Source organism: Geotrypetes seraphini, chromosome 7 (genome assembly GCF_902459505.1).
Source record: "Geotrypetes seraphini chromosome 7, aGeoSer1.1, whole genome shotgun sequence".
In the NCBI taxonomy this organism is placed as follows: Eukaryota; Metazoa; Chordata; class Amphibia; order Gymnophiona; family Dermophiidae; genus Geotrypetes; species Geotrypetes seraphini.
In genome coordinates, this window is record NC_047090.1 from 139,783,173 (window position 1) to 139,796,153 (window position 12,981).

Sequence of the window (12,981 nt, forward strand, 5' to 3'; positions counted from 1 at the left end):
GAATGGGTACAGGAGAACCTATACAGCATAGTCAAGATAAGACATGTTCGGAAAGCTAGTGCACAAAACCATAGCATGCAACGCAAAGGGGTGTGGACCTGGAGGGGGCAAGGGAAGGGCAGGGGGCATGCCCAGCACTTTTGCGCATAGGTTATAGAATACTAGCAGTTACACATCTATAGGGCTAGTCTTAGCAATTGTGGGGCCCTGTGCGAACAAGTTTGGTGGCCCCACCCTCAAGATTCGAAATGAACCACCACCTATGTTCTGTTGTCTGCCCCTCTGTCAGAACCATCCTTCCCCCCCCCACATTCCAGCATCTCCCCTTCTTTCTAACTACATTTCCCCCCCCCCACACACACACTCACACATTTTACTTAAACATTATCTCTCTTTGAGACTAAGCTCACCAGCAGCTGCAATGATTTACCTGTGCCACTGGGGGCCAGTCCTAGAAGTATCCCTTTACAGCAGTGGTCTCAAACTCAAACCTTTTTGCAGGGGCCACATTTTGGATTTGGAGGTACTTGGAGGGCCGCAGAAAAAATAGTTAATGTTTTATTAAAGAAAGACAATTTTGCATGAGGTAAAACTCTTTATAGTTTATAAATCATCCCCCACCCCACCCCGAAAACCTGCATGTTCCCCCACTTCTTTGCAACGTCCTCACAGCTTCCCTCCTGGCCTCCCAGTCTTAATTTCAGCTAATTACCGCAGCATGCAGAGAGGATCTCCGGTTCTGTAGCGTTCTTTGCAGGCTGCCATCGGCCTCCGCAGCACGTTCCCTCTGTCGTGGTCCTGCCCCTCCTCTGACGTCAGGGGCAGGATCGCTGCAGAGCGAACATGCTGCTGAGGATGATGGCAGCCTGCAAGGATTGCTACAGCACCGGCAATCCTCTCTGCAGGTTGTGGTAATTATCTAAAGGTAAGAGCGGGAAGCTGGAGGACGCTGCAAAGAGCGGGCAGCACTAGTACAGACAGCGGGCTGCAAAATAGTACCTGGTGGGCCGCATGTGGCTCCCGGGCCATGAGTTTGAGACCACTGCTTTACAGCATCTCTCCCTTGTAGAAACAGGAAGTTACATCAGAGGGGTGGGATGTGTAGGGGAAAAGTTCCAGAACCAGCCTCCAGCAGTGTAGGTGAATTGCTGCTGCCAGCAAGCTATAGATTCAGGAAGAGACACCATTTAAAGGTACAATATATAGGGGGGAGAGAAAGAGGGAAAGATGCCAGACCATGTGAAAGGAGGAGCCCAGAGAGGGGCAGACACTAGACCCCAGGCAGGAGGGTTGAGGGAGGGGTAAGATGCCGGGCCTGGGGGTGGAAGGGAGGAAAACAGAGGTGCATAGTCAATTAAGTGCATTTAAACCAGCCTTTGAGCTTATGCCTCAAATAAAATGCATAACTTTGGACTTACACTAGCATTCTGTTGATGGAAGTTATGCACATAACTGCAGTTAAAGAATTTACACTTACCCCCTAATTCTAGAAAAAGTGCTGAAAATTGCATGCAATTTTATTAAATAACAAGCAAATTAGTGCCAATAATTGATGTTTCAACAAACATTGCCACTAATTAGAATTAATTACAAGTTACATTGGAGGCGTGACCTAGTGGTTAGGGCTGCAGCCTCAGCACCCTGAGGTTACAGGTTCAAGCCTAGCACTGCTCCTGGTGACCCTGGGCGAGTCAATCTATTGCCCCAGCTACAATAGTCAGATTGTGAGCTCACCAGACAGATAGGGAGAAATACCTAAGTACCTGAATGTAAACTGCTTAGGCTATTAGCAGTCTATACACATAAAATAAATAATAATAATAACTTTATTTTTGTATACCGCATTACCATGGAAGTTCTATGCGGTTAACAGAAGAAGAGACTGTACATTACAGCGAAGTTACCCTTTTTTTTTTTTTTTGGCATAGCTACATTTACATTTTCGGCGACGCTACATTTGCGGTGAAGTTATTTAAGGCAGAAAGGGGCACGGAAAGAAATACCCAAAACATCTGGATAAAATACCCCTCAGTTCCTCTCTGCCAAAAGGAACTCACCCATTTCAACATCATTCTCAATAAACCCCTAATCAAGATTTCATTATGATCCTGGTCAAAGACAATAGCCATGTCTAACCAAATTAGGCAAAGTGGCTCCTCTTTATCCAAATGTTCAAAAATATATTCTGAAACTGTTGTCAGTTCCAGTCTTGCCTGGCAAAGATCCAAACCACCTACCTCTAAGTAGGGGGACCAACTTGAATCATTTTTACTTTCTCTATGGTCTGCCACACAAACTTCTAAGGATCCAGACAGCGTCATCTGTGGCCGAGATCAGCCTTTCACAGATCTAAAAGTTGACTCCAAGCAACCCCTCTTCTCTGGCATGAAACGTAATCACAAGTGATTTAACCACATAACCAACATTCTTCCCCTCCATCCTGCACACAACCTCATATTTTCCCAAAACTTCTTACAAAAGTACCTACAACAGCTAAAACTATTTCCTCCCAAGCTTTTAATTGCCCAAATCTAGGGGGCCGGGGGGAACGGAGCCTAGGCCTTGCTTGGGATAGGCCGGGCCAAGGCTGAAAATTCTCTCAGTCTAGACTAAAGCATGATCCCGCTTTAATATCAGGTTATCGGAGCACAACGCAAGACCCGGAGGGGATTTCCACGGCATCAACCACAGATAAGACTTTACTGTCTCTCCTCCTCGCACAGGAACGCAAAGAATTCAGTTGAGGGGCAGAAATATATCTTTTTTTTCCCTCTCTCTCTCTTTCTTAGAATGTGATCGGGAGAAGAGAGATCAGAGGAAGAGCTTCCGAGCCGGTTCTGGGCGGGAGAAGGAGGGGAGAGGCTGACTGGGTGCAGCAGGGCGTGGGTGGACAGGTTGGAGGCAGCTGTTCCGACTCGGGCTGCTCACAGATCTCTCCATCTCTTTCCTTACTGGTGAACCCAGCGGAGGTGAGTATTGGACGCCGACTGTCAGATACCTCTACCCACATTTCTCTACCATAATCTCCCCAACCCTGTAATGTCCTGTCTAAATAGATTGTAAGCTCTTCTGAGCAGGGACTGTCTATTGTATGTTGAAATGTACAGGGCTGCTATAGAAATAATAAAAAGTAGTAGTGGTAGTTTAAAGGTATCTTATGTTTGGGGGTCGCGGAGTGCCAGCTCCACTCCAGGTTTCCATTGCTTTTGTGAGTTAAAAAGGCTGTGCTGAGCCGTCCTCGGGAGAAAGGAAACTGGAGGGATTGGAGCCAAGTTTTCACCGATTTTTGGAGGTGTTAAATTCAAAAAGAAATTGCCTCACATTGGATACAGGGAGGGAGTTTGCTAAATCCTGGGGGTTCACGGAAGCGGCATCACCTTCTGCTGATCTTGTAGGGCAGTGCAGAGTGTTATCAGGACTGACATAGTAACATAGTAGATGACGGCAGATAAAGACCTGAATGGTCCATCCAGTCTGCCCAACCTGATTTAATTTAAATTTTTTTTTTTTTTCTTCTTAGCTATTTCTGGGCAAGAATCCAAAGCTCTTCCCGGTACTGTGCTTGGGTTCCTACTGCCGAAATCTCCGTTAAAACCTATTCCAGCCCATCTACACCCTCCCAGCCATTGAAGCCCTCCCCTGCCCATCCTCTACCAAACGGCCATACACAGACACAGACCGTGCAAGTCAATATTTAATATTATTTTCCGATTCTAAATCTTCTGTGTTCATCCCCACGCTTCTTTGAACTCAGTCCACAGTTTTACTCTCCACCACCTCTCTCGGGAGCGCATTCCAGGCATCCACTACCCTCTCCGTAAAGTAGAATTTCCTAACATTGCCCCTGAATCTACCACCCCTCAACCTCAAATTATGTCCTCTGGTTGTACCATTTTCCTTTCTCTGGAAAAGATTTTGTTCTACGTTAATACCCTTTAAGTATTTGAACGTCTGAATCATATCTCCCCTGTCTCTCCTTTCCTCATAGGTAATACATATTCAGGGCTTCCAGTCTCTCCTCATACGTCTTCTGGTGCAAGCCTCCTATCATTTCGTCCGTCCTCCTCTGGACCGCTTCCAAGGTCTTCTTACGTCCTTCGCCAGATACGGTCTCCTATTAGAGAATGACACGGGACAAAGCGAGTTTTGCCGCTGTAGTCCCTGCCCCTTAACCGCACAAGCCTCCGATACTTATAATTTTAAAAAGTGTTTGAGGCTTGTGCAGATGAGGATGAAACTTGCAGGGAAGGGGGCAGAGACAGGAAAAAGAACTCTTGGGGACGGGACAGGGAAAAATTTGTTCCCATGTCACATTCTCTAATTAGGACCTCAGGTGAGCTGGAGTTCGCTAGGAGCTGAGGATCTGTCTGTCTAGGGCACTCATAGCTGCTTCCATCAGGTTTGCGTGGAAGATCATTGGGAAATATCTGAGAATTTGTGAGGCTGGATTATTCAGGAAAACTCTTGGCTAAGTTGTGTGAGTCCCAAAGCAGAGAGGTAAAACTCAGCTGCCTATGAAAGGGCTCTATGTCTGGGAAGGACAGGGCGGGGAGGGAGAAAGAGCCTAGTACAGAGGTTGCAGTATATTTCTGCAGGCCGCTGTTGTCAACAGTTTGGGTGTGCTTGTTCCATATTTAGTGCAGGATAAACAGTGGAAAGAGTCCTCTGAACCTCCTGAAAGTGAAATACATTTTAAAGTGAAGTCATATGTAGTTTCTCCTGTGCCTCTTCCCCTCTCTAGGATATACATATAAATGGTTTTTATATTTGTGATATTTTTTTAACGAGTCCTTTTATCCTAATAATATGTGTATTAGGAGGATAATGGTGTGTTGGCCGTGTTAGTCCACTTTCCAAGCTAATATAAAGAAATAAAAGAAAAATAGCATCTCCTTCTTATCTATTTCTGGGCAAGAATCCAAAGCTCTGCCCAGTACTGTTCTTAGGTTCCAACTACTGAAGTCTCCGTCAAAGCTCACTCCAGTCCATCCACACCCTCCCAGCCATTGAAGCCCTCTCCAGCCCATCCTCCACCAAACGGCCATATACTGTGCAAGTTCACCCAGTACTGGCCTTAGTTCTTCAATATGTATTATTAGTTTCTGATTCTAGATCCTCTGTGTTCATCTCACGCTTTTTTGAATTCCGTCACAGTTTCTTCTCCACCACCTCTCTCAGGAGCGCATTCCAGGCATCTCCCAACCCCTCTCCGTGAAGAAGAATTTCCTTACATTGCTTCTTGAGTCTACCACCCCTCAATCTCAAATTATGCCCTCTGGTGTTATCATTTCCGTCTTCATTGATCATTAGTTTGCCACTTATATTTGAATCATGCATAAAGGAAATTGTTGATACTTAAGATAAAAAAAGAAAACCATGGATCAATGAAGAAAAAGGGCTGTGATTACGAAAAATAAGAAAATTCTTCAACAATAGAACAATATAGGATCATAGTCCAATCCCTTGTACTAGGACTATTGGACTACTGCAACATCCTCTACCTACCTTGTCCAATAAACTTAATTAAACAACTACAGTCCCGTTCAGAACACAGCTCTCAGGCTAATCTATTCACTCGGAAAATTTGACCACATCACCAATGCCTACCTAGACTCACACTGGCTACCCATACAAGCCAGAATCCAATTCAAATTATTCATTCTATTATACAAAGTAATAAACGGAACTGCGCCTACCTACATAAACAATCGCCTAAATCGAAACCTTTCATCCAGAATTAGGAGAACCCAGACACCATTCTCCTACCCAGTACTCAAAGGTACCCAACGCAAAAAACTATACGACAGCCTCATAGCTACTAAAACAGCGAAACTTGACCCCTCCATATCCAACCTATTGACTACAACAACAGACTATAAAGCAGTTCCGAAAAGAAATAAAAACACTACTATTCAAAAAAACATATTCGGTTAACCTAACCTAACATGAATCCCATCATGCTGGAATACAGTGGCGTAACTAAGGGGGGGAAACGGTCCGCCCCAGGGTGCAGCCTTAGGGGGGTGCACAGCCGGCCATGTCCGGAAAACTGGTACCAGGGCCGATCAGCCTGCCTCTCCCCGACGTCAATTCTGCCGTCGGAGAGGAGAGTTTGGGGCCAGCCAGATCGCTGCCTAGCTGGCGGAACTTCTCTCCGACGGCAGAATGGACGTAGGGGGGAGAGGGAAGGCTGGTCGGCCCGACGCAGGAAGATGAGTTTGGGTGGTGGCGGCTTTAGAAGGTGTCACTGAAAAAAAAAAAGGAGGCCAGAACTGGTCACTGAAGACAGCATGTTTACGATCATTCATGCTGCCGTGGCCCGAAGAGTTTGCAGCAGTGCTGCTGGGAAGAACAATGAGCAAGCACCAGATCCTGCCCTTGGGTGGGGGGGGTGGGGGGAGGAATATAGCATGGGGAGGGGTAAGAGAGATGCGGAACGCGGGGATGGGGAGAAAAGATGCCAGACATCCAAGGGAAGCAAGGGAAGGGGCTAATAGAGATGCCAGACCACAGGAGGGAGGAAGGAAAGGGGGGAAGAAAGATTGGATGCACAGTCAGAAGAAGAAAGTGCAACCAGAGACACATGAAATCACCAGACAACAAGGTAGAAAAAATGATTTTATTTTAAATTTAGTGATCAAAATGTGTCTGAATTTATATCTGCTCTTTTTATTTTGCACTATGGCCCCCCTTTTACTAAACCACAATAGTGGTTTTTAGCGCAGGGAGCCTATGAGCATCGAGAGCAGCCCTGGGCATTCAGTGCCGCTCCCTGCGCTAAAAAACTGCTATTGTGCTTTAGTAAAAAGGGAGGGGGGTATTGTCTATTTTTGTATGGTTGTTTACTGAGGTGACAGTGCATAGAGTCCATCTGCCTTGACCTCTTTGAAAAAACCCCAGAATAGGAATGATAATTAACATTTTCTCAGTGTACAGTGTGCTTTGTGGTTTTTTTTTAAATTTTTTTATTGTTGATAGATCATTTTGATTTGGTCATTTTAAATGTAGCTCACATGCCCAAAAAGTGTGGGCACCCCTGAGCTAGAGCATTGAAGTTGTGTGTTTCTGCCGTAAAGGTCATCTCTGATGCAACCGGAAGTTGCATCAGAGACAACCTTTACAGCAGCCATATGCAACTACAACGCTCCGGCTGCTGTAAGAAGGCAGTTTAAACATCGCCGGCCACAGGGCAGGGAGGTTTGTCGGACCGGGCCTGTTGTCCAGTCCGGGGGGGGGGGGGAAAGCACCATGAAGGTAAGGGACAGGGAGGGAGAAAGGAAGAAAAAGGTGGGTGGAGAGGAAAACGAGGTAAAACAGAGGGGGAGAAGGTCGCTGAAAGCACATGGGGAAGACAGAGTGGGAAGAAGATGCTGAATGGAAATGGGGAACAGAGAGTGGGGAGAAGATGCTTAAGGGAAATGGAGGAACAAAGAGTGGGGAGAAAATGCTGCAGGAAAAATAGGGAAGAGAGAGTGGGGAGAAGATGCTGAAGGGAAATGGGGAAGAGAGAGTTGGGAGAAGACGCTGGCAGGGAAAGAAGACAGAGATGCCAGACTATGGGAGGAGCGAGGGAAAGAAGATGGGTGCCAGACCAATTTGGAAGGAGGGAGAAAGGGCGAGGCACAGTAACAGAGCAAATGGAAGATGCAGAGAGAAGAGGGACAGTGGATGGAAGGAAGAGAGTAACAAGAAGATGAGGAAGAGCAGAAACCAGAGAAGACAAAGGTAGAACAAAAAATTTTCTATTTATTTATTGCTTTAGGAGACCTGTGTCACTGTTTCTGTGGTGTTGCACTGTATGCAGAGTCCAGCTTCTTGCTGGTTCAATTTAACCTTTGTCTATGTATTCTATTTTATACCCTCTTTACAAATCTGTGGAGCGTTTTTAGCGCCAGCCGTGTGGTAGCAGCTCTGATGCTCAGAATTCTATGACTGTTGGAGCTTTTACCACCGTGGCTAAAATTCACACTACAGTTTTGTAAAAGGGGGAGGGGTTAGTTTGTGATGACATATTCCATACTAGGCGAAGGTGTTTTCTGTGTTCTGTGTGTTCGAAAGACATGGTTTTCTGTTAGGATTGACGCTGTAGGATTGATCTGTACTAGTCTGGCTTGTTTAGTTTTACAATGGGTGTATTGATGTTGTACTGCTCACTGCAGTATGTAAGATGCTGTCTTTTCCTAGGTACTCATGTGTGACATGTGGCTTGTTACTAAAAATCATGTTTTTTGTACAGAAGGGGGGGGTGCCAAAAAATGATGGGCCCCGGGTGTCACATATGCTAGGTATGCCACTGCTGGAATCTTCTTCTCTATGTCACAAAATAACCTGAAATCTCACTATGTAACTTGAAACCAACTACCTTCTAATGTAATGTAATTTCATGGAAATGTCCAACTTTCTTCCAATGTATCTTCCTGGAAATGTCCAGCTATCTTCCAATGTAATGTAACTTCCTGGAAATGTGCAACTATCTCCCAATGTAATGTAACTTCCTGGAAATGCCCAGTTATCTTCCAATGTAATCCGCTTAGAACCGCAAGGTACAAGCGGAATAGAAATCTGTAATGTAATGTAATGTAATTTTGTTGAACCAAATTTGCCCACCAGGTTTCTCTCTTCAGTGCCGGTAGGATATTGGGTAAGGGAAGAGGGAGGGCTGCAGTTTTTGAAATCAGAAGGGGAATGGAATGGGGAAGCTTTGTTGGGAATGGTGGCTGTGAAGGGCCTTGTTATTTAGATCTATGAGATGGTTACATATCCAAGTACAAGATTAATTGCTATTAATTGCTATGAAAGGACTGTTGTAACTGGTTGCTGAACTGGTTTGCAGTTTTTTCTAGTCTGGTGGTATGTGGAAACTGTACAGTATCGATGTGAATTGAGGTGACGAAGGATTAGAATGCCCATTTATTGAGGGAATGAGTGACCTTTTATTTTATTCACTATGTCCAGGGCCCCACCCACCAGCAGTTGATCTTATTTGCAGTCATTAGGGAGGAGGAGGGCTTAACAATTGATGGACTGCTGAATGAACTGGGTGGTATATTATTCTGCTCCGGCATGTTTCCAAAATCTTTGGAAAGTTTACCTTCCTAATCATAGATTACAATCTCAGGGTTGTATGAGGTTTGTAAATGATAAGGAAACTAGGCTCTACCACAAGAGAATAAGAGATATGATGTTTTCAGTAGTGGGAGTACAGCTCTGGAACTCACTTCCCGGAGTTATGAGACTGTGTAAAGATCGTACATGTTTCAGGAAACAGTTGAAAACTCAACTGTTCGTCGATTCATTTATTTAATATGAATAGACTGAATGCTGAATAAATCTGGCGTTGCATTTTTCCTATGAGCTAATGTAGTGATGTCGCAAGATGAAGTACGAACTCCAGCTTGATAAAGATTGATTGTTAATGTTAATTTTGTTTGATGTATAATTTGTTTGTCTTTATAATATGTACGAGACATCAGAATTGACGTCAGAAGGAAGACTTGTGGGCCAGCCATGTGCAGTGTGTGAATCGCTGCATGTGCTGTCCCTGCACAGAGTTGCTGCTAGGGGAGGATGGAGCATGTCTGGCTCAAACAAAGTAACAGGGTCAGCGTCGGCTTCGGGAGTGGGGGGAGGGGGTACGGCACGCAGGGAGGGAGGCATGGAGGAATCCCCAGCAGCGGCTTCAGCAGGGGGCAGGCAGGGATCCTCGGCAGCACCTGTGGCTTCTGTGGACGGGTCAGCTTCGGGGTATTGGTGTACAGGCGGGGTAGGCAGGGATCCCTGGTGTGCAACTTAATTTTGGGACAAAGCTGGAAGGCAGGGAGGGGAAGGGGCATGAACTCGACACAGAAGGAAGGGAAGGGGCATGAACACGAGACACAAAAAGGGAGGGAATAGAAAGGGAGAATTGATGGGTGTGAGTGAGAGATGGTGCACATGGAGTGATGTAGAGATGTATGGGGAATAGAAGGATGAGAGGGAGAAATGTTGGATATGGTAGTGGAGAAGGCAGATTGAATGGAGACACAAGAGGGAGGAATGTTGGACATAGTTGTTACCGATTGCATATTTTAAAGTCATCTGCCTTGACCTTTTTGAAAAAAACCCTGAATATAAATGATAATGTAACATTTTCTCTGCGTAGTGTGCTTTGTGGGTTTTTTGAAATTTTGTAGTTACCATTATGCATTAATAAGATTATACTGTGTGAATATGAAAAATGGATGGAAGAAATTGATTTACAATTAGTACTATTATTATAGGGGTGGGGTCAGGGGTGGAGCTTGGTCAGGTCTGGGGCGGAGTTTGGGCGGGGGTACTCGGTTGGTATTTGTTAGGCTTAGGGCAGTGGTCTCAAACTCAAACCCTTTGCAGAGCCACATTTTGGATTTGGCGGTACTTGGAGGGCTGCAGAAAAAAATAGTTAATGTCTTATTAAAGAAATGACAATTTTGCATGAGGTAAAACTCTTTCTAGTTTATAATTCTTTCCTTTTGGCTAAATTTTAATAATAATATTGTAATTTATAGCTAAAGAGATATGATCAAGAAACTGTTTTATTTTACTTTTGTGATTATGATAAACATACCGAGGGCCTCAAAATAGTACCTGGCGGGCCGCATGTGGCCCCTGGGCCGCGAGTTTGAGACCACTGGCTTAGGGGGAACTTGGCTTGAAGAAGTTGAGAAACATTGTTCTAAGTAGTGAAAATTAGTTCTATGTTTAATCACTCCTTTATTGCATGTTTTAAAAGAATAGAAGGATGTGTTATTAGAGTAATTGAGTACTGTATTTGTTTCTTCTCTCCTGAGTGGGATTAACTAATTGTTCTCTGGAAGAAAATTAGAACACGTAAGTTTCCTGTCAAATGGGTGGGGGATTCTGAAGGTCATGAATCCAACTCTACCCACCATTCGGTTCAAGGAACAAGGAACAAAAAAGTCCTGTTTGAGATTACAGATATAGAGCATCAGACTACCACATTTGTCCAAGATATTAATGTTTCTGTAAAGGAACACTTGTAAAATTTAGCATAGCTTATTCTAAAGCTAACTTAGGGCTCCTTTTACGAAGGTGCGTTAGGGCCTTAACATGCGGAATAGTATGCGCTAAATTGCCACGCACTCTAGCCGCTACCGCCTCCTTTTAAGCAGGCGGTAGATTTTCAGCTAGCGCACGCTATGGCACGTGCTAATCTGCGTGCGCTAAAACCAGTAGCGGACCTTCATAAAAGGAGCCCTAAATGGCAGTAAAGGGTTCTACCGTGGATCAGCGAGGCAAAAACTCATAGAAGTCTAATGAACGTCAGAGCTTATACCTCGCTGGCCCACACTAAAAACCTATACCGCCATTTAGTAAAACCCAGCGTTAAGCAAGAAGGAAGATGAACTGCTGCTTGAAATGAAACTTGTGGCCTCAATTACAAAGCCGCGCTAGCGGCTGTGCTGCACTAACGGCCCTGAAGCCCATAGAGATTTAAAGGGCTTCAGGGCTGTTGCTGCGCGGCTTTGTAAAAGAGGCCATTGGTATACTTTAAGTTCCATCTGCCATTCTCCTTTGATTTTTTTTTTTCCTGCACTTTTAATGGTCAGCTCTGCTACTTACCTTTTGATTCTGATTTCCAATCAACCACTCATGAATTGGAATTTTTTTCTGCTGCTTCTTAAATAAAATAATAATATTATTTTTGTTTGTTTCAGGAAAATGGCGGACGACCTCTCTGTAAGTTTGTTATTCTTTCTTTTAGTAATGTTGCTTTCCTTGCTAGTCTCAATGATAAAATCAATGAAAATGTACTCCATTTAAATGGTCAAAATTATTCAGTAGCTACTACGATAAAAATATTAGGCATTACACTAGATTGCTCGTTATCTTTCAACGACCATACTGATTAAAAAATGCTTTTCAGTACTATGGAAGCTCACACTATTAAAAAATATTTTGATTTAACGTCTTTCAGGTTACTGGTTCAGTCATCAATTTTGTCTACTCTGGACTACTGTAATATTGTTTATTTAGGATCTCATTAAAAAAAACTCTTAACAGACTCAGAATAGTACAGAATACAGCAGTCCGTCTGATTTTTGGCCTCAAAAAATATGATCACGTAAGCCCCTATTATCTAAAGCTCCGTTGGTTGCCATTCGAGGCTAGAGTTTTGTTTAAATTTGGTTGTATTTGTAATAAAGTTTTATTTGGATTGACTCCAATCTACCTCTCTCCCCACTTTGAACTTTATAATTCAAACAATAATACTCGAAGAACCTGATGGATTATGTTTCCATCAGTCCAAGAGTCCTACCCTGAATCTGGCCCCCTAAAACATTTATCATATCCCATGAAATAGACCACCCAACCCCACCTCCACTCTAGAACCTACCAAGGCTATTCCTGATGTATAGCAGAATTGGAGGATGTAGGTGTAATCCCCAGTCACTCCTGCTCCTATATTGCCAGCATCAATGGTACTGGTTGATCACTAGTAATAGACTCACAGCTTGACACTCCCCCCCCCTTAGCAATAGTACCACTAGATGACTGCTAGGCTTTGTCCGGCACCATTTTGATGTCGGCTACCTAAGGTGTAGAAATGACTGGAGATAGCTCTTATGCTTTCCCCTGCTAGACACCTAAAATAATCCAGTTGGTCCTGCTCAGGAAGAGAGACAGGGACAGATTTAGGGTGGACCCTTGGAACATAAGCCTGTTCTGTCCAGGGGGAGTGGTAGGTATGATCATTGGGAGGTCACCAGCCCTTGAAATGGATAACAGGCCTGACTTGGAGCTGTATTTCTACAGCCAGGAATGCACGATGATCCCAACTGAAGCAATACAAATTCAAATTTAACACAGGAGTCACTGACAAGTGGAATAGGGGATGACACGGGGACAAATGTTTCCCCATCTCCGCAGGAATTCGATTTCCTCATTCTGTCCCCATGAGTTTTGTCACTGTGCCTGTTTCTGCCCCATTCCTGTAAGTTC

The 12,981-nt window shown here is 44.3% G+C and overlaps 1 protein-coding gene and 1 long non-coding RNA gene across 2 annotated transcripts in view; one reads left to right on the plus strand and one right to left on the minus strand.

Moving 5' to 3' along the window:
- LOC117364306 overlaps nucleotides 1-2,555 on the minus strand; it is a 29,570-nt gene extending 27,015 nt beyond the window's left edge. Inside the window, exon 1 of the long non-coding RNA XR_004540205.1 lies at nucleotides 2,238-2,555. This is a non-coding gene — a long non-coding RNA (uncharacterized LOC117364306). The remainder of the gene's footprint in view (nucleotides 1-2,237) is intronic.
- Nucleotides 2,556-2,831: 276 nt separating this feature from the next.
- Nucleotides 2,832-12,981, plus strand: part of LOC117364304 (galectin-3-like) — a 29,061-nt gene continuing 18,911 nt past the window's right edge. The window contains exons 1-2 of the mRNA XM_033953383.1: nucleotides 2,832-2,969; nucleotides 11,697-11,718. Coding sequence (XP_033809274.1) covers nucleotides 11,701-11,718 — 18 coding nt within the window. The 5' untranslated portion in view covers nucleotides 2,832-2,969; nucleotides 11,697-11,700. The remainder of the gene's footprint in view (nucleotides 2,970-11,696; nucleotides 11,719-12,981) is intronic.